Below are 7,345 nucleotides of genomic sequence, written 5' to 3'. Positions count from 1 at the left end.
TTCTTAGAAATTTGTTTTCCATTTCGTCCATTAAGTTTGCTCTTTTTTTTAAACTAAGCTTGCTGCTCCGGAGACTCTCTGGTGAATGGCTTGTGCAGTTTCGGTCATCCGTTTCTTGTACTTTCAGAAGAGGGATTCCTGTCATCATCTGCCTTCCCTCCTAAGTCACTCTGCCTGACTCTGAGCTACTCCTGACATTTGTCCTTGCTGAAACCATTTATGCTGTAGGATCTCCTCAATAGTCGCTCTCTTAGTTGGGTCAACAGTCAGGCAGCGACTTATCAAGTTCTGCAATTCTGTACAAGTTTTTCATTGGTTAGTCATGTGTGTTCTTTCATGTCCATGACATGCTAACGTTGTCAAGTATGGAAATATGTAGCATGTATTACACTTTGTGTGTTTAACAATCCTAATGTCACTGTGTCATTGGTAGTTGATTGTTCTCTCACCTGTGGATACTCTAACGTTAAAACTCAGACTGCCATGCATCATGTCTTCAGGACTGCTAAAGGGTCGACATTTGCACATCATTGTGTACATCATTACACCCAGAGACCAGACGGTTGTTGGCTCTGCCTTGTATCTTAAGTCCTTGTAGTATTCAGGCGGGCAGACTCCTCCTGTTCATGAAAGCAAGGCATATTCAGGTTACAAAATCTATTTGCAAACAAATGTCACCAGAAACTTGACCAAATGTCCATTTGTTTTCATTAAATCACTACTCAGAAGTTTGACTTCTCATTAGGCCTCATAGTAACGCCAACTCACCTATAAAATCACCCAAGTAGCCTGTACTTTTGACGGGGTCACTGCAGCCAAAGTCTATTAGTTGGACTCGGTTAGTCGTCGTGTTGATCAGAAAGTTATTCAACTTAATGTCCCGGTGAAAGACACCTCTGTCAAGACAGTGCTTGGCCCCGAGCACCGCTTGATACATCAGGCTACGTGTCTGTAATTCGTTCGCCCAATTCATGTTGTTAACCACAAATTTGAGCAAGTCCTTGCAGGGTTCCGGATGTTCCAGGATGAGGATGAACCGATCCTCCTCTTCAAACCATTCCAGCATGTACACAATGTAGGGGCTTAATGGTGCCTGTTTCAGCAGCAGATTTGCAGCCACTTCTGCAAACAGTGGCTTTGAACAGCCAGGCTAACATTAGAGAAAAGAGTAATTAAGAGTTTAATATCACATTTCACTTCTGTTTGCTAAGTTAATTTGTATGTAGTTGGTATTAAATTATGTACATTAAGTTATGTCAACTTACTAGTTCAATATAACGGTCTCTTTCACACTTGAGAATGATTTTGATGGCAACCTGCAAAAAATAAATGCAATCAATGAATAAATAAATGAAATCATTTATAAGCGCACTGTATGTTACAAATGGGCAAACTGATTATATTGAATCTGCAAATTTATACACAGATATACACACACATATATAATCATGATCACAAATATTTCTGTTTAAAATGATATTAAAAATGTTTTGGTCTAAGCACTGATCGATATCTTCTATATACATTTGGTGAATAAAGCGGTGATTCCTACCTTCTTGCGTTGATTTTTTGAAGTCCCCTCGTACACAGTGCCAAAGCCTCCTTGTCCAAGCTCATCTCCCACTTCATAAATCTCATCAAATGGTTCTGCAAAAACATACAAAGAGAGCATGTTAATATATGAGATTCAGTCTGACATGAAATCCTGTGGCAGTGCTTGAATAAATACACACATACAATTCACATCAGATACATGGGGAATAAATATGCTCAATGTTTGAAACTAATGCTACGCCCAAAATTGAACACAAAGCACGTTCAAATTCAAATGTAGTACTACAGAAGTATGAGCAGTATGAGATTTTGAGTTAACCGTAAGTCAACATGTAACAGAAGGATTCTTTCAATTGCTTTTAGGCAATACTACTTTGTCAACAGTTATCATTTACGTTTGGAATACTGTATGAGGAATTATACATACATGTATACGCACACAGACAAGCGGAAATAGACTCACCTGGAGTTGGACGGCCAAAACAGGCTGCTCGGGTTTGATCCTTGATTCGTCTATGCTTGCAAGCAGCTGGAAATTTTGGGGGTACTGGCTCAAGAGCTGACGGGCCTGGAAGAAGATCAGCTGAATCCTGCAGACATGTTGGTACAAAACCAGGATCCGACAAGCCAGACAAATGATCTTCTGGAGGATCAGTCAGATCTTGTAGAGCCATGGTTTCATGGACAGATGGATCCGACTGATGATCTGCTGAATTCTGCAGACATGTTGGTTCAAAACCAGGTGGTTCTTGACCAGGATCAGACGAACCAGGCAGATGATCTTCTGGAGGATCAGTCAGATCTTGTAGAGCCATGGTTTCAAGGACAGATGGATCCGATTGATGATCAGCTGAATTCTGCAGACACGATGGCACAAAACCAAGCGGTTCTTGACCAGAATCAGACGAACAAGACAGATGATCTTCTGGAGGATCAGTCAGATCTTGTCGAGCCCTGGTTTCATGGACAGAAGGATCTAACCGATGATCAGCTGAATGCTGCAGAGCCATCGGTTCAAGAATGTTTGGATCCGACTGAGGATCAGCTGAATCGGAGTCGGGCTGTGCACAAAGAGGAGCCACTTTGTTGTGCTTTTTCCGTGTTGATGCACATTTTACAGCCCGCCACAATCTTTTGAAGAGTGTGAGAATGCGTTTCTTCTTCTTTGTGTTTGTTTGATTTTCTAAAAAAACAGAAATGGAAGAGTTAAGAATTATCACCAGATATTACAAGGCACATTCGAACATACTTGTAGGTATTAGATAAATAAACACTCAAAAGTGGGAAAAACAGGACAGAATTGAAATGACAGTAGACCTACCTTCAGCTGGCTCGGGATCAGCTGGATTTTCATCACAGTCTATCGGTGTGATGCTGGACAGACATGGCAGAGGATCAGGTTGATCCTGTAGAGTTATTGGCTCTAGACCGGACGGGCCTGGCTGTGGATCAGCTGGATGACAGTGTGCTGCTGGTTCGAGATCAGAAGGACCACACTGAAGATCAGCTGAATCTGTGTCCATCACAAGCTGAGGAGGGGCTGTTTTGTTGCCTCGACGAGTGCTTTTCACAGCAAGCCATGTCTTCTTGAAGAATGCACAAAGGCTTTTCTTCTTGTGTTTAGCTGGTTTTTCTTAAAGAAAAAGGAAAAAGTCATACACACATTTAATATATTAAAAAAGGAATTGTTGCAACAAAACTATTTCAGAGAAAGGAATTTTTCACAAGCTTGTTGTTCACCTGCTGGGCTGTTCTCCATAGCTGCTGCTGCAGGAGAAGCCTCTGGATTTGCTCCTGAAGGGTCAGTGATGTTTTTTTCTCCAGCTCTTATTATATTATCTACTAATATTGAACTCTTTTTAGACTTGAGCTCCATTGATTACAGACAGAAACACTGGTGCTGTAATGAAGCGCTGGAAAACAGTTATTTTGAGTGTTTGTTCATGTGATAATCTTTCTGCTCTGATTCTCACTCAATTGAGCACACTAGATTAGATTAAATGTGAGGCGACGATGAATTTATACTGTGGAATGCTTCACTGTGACGTCACGGATTTCACGTGACCTCACGTGTACTCTGCACGTGCAGCGCAAGGGGCCTCGCATAAACCGCATTATTTGAAAAGAGTAGGCTATTATATATATTTTAAAAAACAAATGTTCATATAAAAAAGCAGAACGCAATATATAATCGCAATTTATTGCTAGACTCAATAACACAAAAATCCCGAAATCGGAAATAATTAAAGCTGCAGTTCGTGACTTTTTGCGCTCCAGCGGTTAATAAACAGAGCTTCTTTCGGAAGAACACTGCAGCCGGAACTACTTTTATGGGTACGTCTACGGCGAATCACGCAGGTATGGGGCTACTCCGCAGCGGTACTTACCCGAACTAGTCCGAATATAAACACTTATTAAAACACTATTGGTGTACTCGCTTAGTAATTTTGTATATTCTGAACATAAAAACGTCTCAGACTGCAGCTTTAATTAAACTCTGTAACTCGACGGAATGTATAAATTTCACCCGTTTTCTAAAGACACTTTAAAACTAACGCTTGTTTATACAGACAGCTCTGCTCACACGAGTTAATAAAAAGCCCGCGTGGTTTCATTCATCCCGAGAGTGTGTTTTAACAATTAATTGAAACGACAAACAAACACAATGGCTTAGGTTTGATTTCGACATCCAAAGAGGAAAATAGCAGCTTAATCAAATAGCTAACGGTTCATGAATACAAATCAGTATTTTACATTAGGATTTTTTGTCTATCAATTAACAATTCTGTGATGTTGTTAACGCTAACGATAAGAAGAAAGTTTAACAAAGACTTAACTTCATTTTCTCTGTCAATCAACAAAATCACGTCAGCATCGCCGCACTGCTGTTGCTACAGTAACGAATTCAGTTTTATTGTGCGTTTGATTGAAAGAGCTTTGTTGCTATATTTACTAGTTGTAGTCCAAGTTAGTGCTAGCCCTTGAATGAATGTGTGTATGGGCTATAACAGTGTATGAATTTGAGGGAAATAAGAATTCTTCTTAGAACCCTATAATTATTAAAAAAATACACATAAAATTGTCATTTCTATGTGTTTTACATTCATTTTATTTTGAATTGTGTTAAATAAACCAGTAATGGGTGATAGTACAGCTTTGGACAAAATAGCAATATTCAAAAACTGATTTATTTAGTAACACCAGATCTGTAATTGTCACCAAGCCAGCAGAGGGAGCTCTTACCTCTGGGTGATCGGTGATCACTTCCTCTGCTGCTACTTCCTGTTTAGGACTATAAATTCAGAAGCAGGTCACTCACCTACAGGTTGCATTCGCCTGTACTGTTGGTGTTTCCGAGTTTCCTTGTGTTTTCTGAGTTCTTGTTTCCTTGGTTTTGACCCTGCCTGTCTTCTGATTCTGTGATTGTTTGCTGCCTGACCTGACCACTGCCTGTTTTTGGATTTTAGTGACTGTGGGGTCAGCTTTCACGTTGGGTGTTGAGGAGGAAAAGGACACCGCATCAACTCCTGTAATGGCTGCCTTCCCCGTGCCGCTGTCCAAGATGGCCGCCTTCCCCGAGCCGCTTCCCAAGATGGCCGCCGCCTTCCCAGAGCCGCTTCACAAGATGGCCGCTGCCTTCCCAGAGCCGCTTCACAAGATGGCCGCCGCCTTCCCAGAGCCACTTCACAAGATGGCCGCCGCCTTCCCAGAGGGAACAATAGCCCTTCCTATTGTTCCCAAGATGGCCGCCGCCTTTCCAGAGCCGCTTCCCAAGATGGCCGCCGCCTGCCCAGAGCCGCTTCCCAAGATGGCCGCCACCTGCCCAGAGCCGCTTCCCAAGATGGCCGCCTCCAGTGCCCGCGCCTCGTGCAAAGCCTCCAGTTATCCCACCTTCCCACCCTTGCTACACGTCATCGATGGATCCCAGCAGCCCCTGCACTCATCCTCTGCCCTCCACCTGGAGCTCGCCACGGGTCTGCCAGTCTCCATCGCCGCCGTGGGTGAAGGATCCCTCGCCTCCGAGTCCCGGACTCCTCCTCGGCTCGTAGACCCGTCGGCTCCCCCTGGGCTTCTAGCTCCCTCCTCTCCACCGTGGTCCGTCAGTCCACCAGCTCCACCAGGCTCCATCGTCTCTCCGGCTACGCCTTGGTCGGTCGTCGACCATCCGTCGCCTCAGGATTCCTCTCCTCCAGCTTCGCCTCATCCCTCCATCCCTCCGGCTCTGTCAGGCTCCTCCCTCCCCCCGGCTCCACCTCAGTCCTCTGTCGCTCTGGCTTTGCCGCGTCCTTCTCGTCCCCCGTCTCCGCGTCAGTCGCAGAAGCCTGCGGTATCGCCTAGGACCTCCAATGCCTCTGTGTCACCCTGGCTCTTCGGCTCTCTGCCTCAGTCTCCTCAACCACCTGCTCCGCCGCTGCCGTCAGGCGACCCCATGGGGTGGATGGTCGCTACCTCTCCATGGCTCCTCCCTCCGTCGACTCCACCACTGACCTTCATGGCTGGGCTCTGGATCGCCTCCCGCTCCGGACTCCTCCTGTCTTCTCCCTGGCTCCTCCCTCCATCTCTTCCTCCCTCCCGGAACCCCCTCCCAAGCTCCCAGTTTTGTTTTGTGGTGTTTGTCTTGTGGAGCGCCAGGAGTCGCTCCTAGGAGGGGGGCTATGTCACCAAGCCAGTGTAGCTGGGTTAATAATTATACTATATTCAATGTGAACTTCAGCAAAACTTTTTTTTCTATTGTACATTTATTGTGTTCTGAGATAAGTTGAAGTGTACATAATTATTTTACATGGAACCAGTTTTGCCAAACTTTGTGTTATTAGGAGCGCATATTAGTGAATTAGTGACGCACATGATACCTCGTGTGGTGCGCTGACAGCGCCATTTTAGAATTAGATTCGCCGCTGACGGGGTCAGATGCATTCTCTCTCGCTCTGTTAATGAGAGCCTGGTAAGAACGCGCTAAATGAGTTCAACGTGTTATTTCATAAGATAAACGTCTAAACGTAATGTAAGACTGTGATGACATGAAAATGAATGTAAATGATCGCGTATTTGAATGCTTTACTGTTACTGGTATAGCTCATAGCTTCTCTATCTGTCTGAGCAGAGTGAAGAAGAGAGAGAGACGTGTGTCCAACAAATTAATGTGTGCTCTGTTTCTGCAGGTATGGTGTTTGTTTACTGTTATATACTGAAACATGTTTGAAGTGTTTAAAATCAACGCTATATGAGTTGTATAAGTTTGACAAAAAGTTGGGTCTGTTTACAAAAATGATACCTCGTGCGGTGCGCTGACAGCGCCATTTTAGAATTAGATTACGCCGCTGGCGGGTCAGATGCATTCTCTCTCGCTCTGTTAATGAGAGCCTGAGTGAAGAAGAGAGAGAGACGTGTGTCCAACAAATTAATGTGTGCTCTGTTTCTGCAGAATAAAAAAAAACTGAGACCCCCAACTTCAGCCTCGTCATTATTGAAGAAATTCACAACCAGAGTAAAACCACTACACAAAATGGTGCCGTGACCTACTGGATCAACTGGATCAGCCGCAGCCGACCACCGGAGTTTTGCTGCATGTTCGTGACGCCTGAGTGCTGAGCGTGAAGGCTAAGGAATCGGCTTCATCATTTCTTTCTGTAGCTACAACAGAAAAAAGACTGTGTGGAGAGGCCTTTCTGCAGACTGACTTCTACGTGCTGTACACAGAGACTAAGGATTCAATTTCACCACGGTTTCAGTGAATGTGTGAGGTAAAAGAGACTCTTCTAAAGACTGATACACCAAACTGTTGGTTTTT

The 7,345-nt window shown here is 44.2% G+C and overlaps 1 protein-coding gene across 1 annotated transcript; it reads right to left on the bottom strand.

Annotated features, from left to right (window-relative positions):
- Window positions 1-210: 210 nt before the first annotated feature.
- LOC122342370 (serine/threonine-protein kinase pim-2-like) lies at window positions 211-3,077 on the bottom strand (the record flags this gene model as incomplete). The annotated part of the gene is made up of 7 exons (XM_043236149.1): window positions 2,876-3,077; window positions 2,018-2,599; window positions 1,553-1,647; window positions 1,266-1,316; window positions 769-1,150; window positions 450-620; window positions 211-296 (listed from the first exon to the last, which is right to left on the bottom strand). Coding segments are annotated over exons 1-7 (1,569 nt in total), but the record flags the coding sequence as incomplete, so codon positions are not given.
- Window positions 3,078-7,345: the final 4,268 nt, after the last annotated feature.

Source organism: Puntigrus tetrazona, chromosome 4 (assembly GCF_018831695.1).
Source record: "Puntigrus tetrazona isolate hp1 chromosome 4, ASM1883169v1, whole genome shotgun sequence".
NCBI classification, from domain to species: Eukaryota; Metazoa; Chordata; class Actinopteri; order Cypriniformes; family Cyprinidae; genus Puntigrus; species Puntigrus tetrazona.
This window is presented reverse-complemented; position numbering and strand designations above follow the sequence as displayed.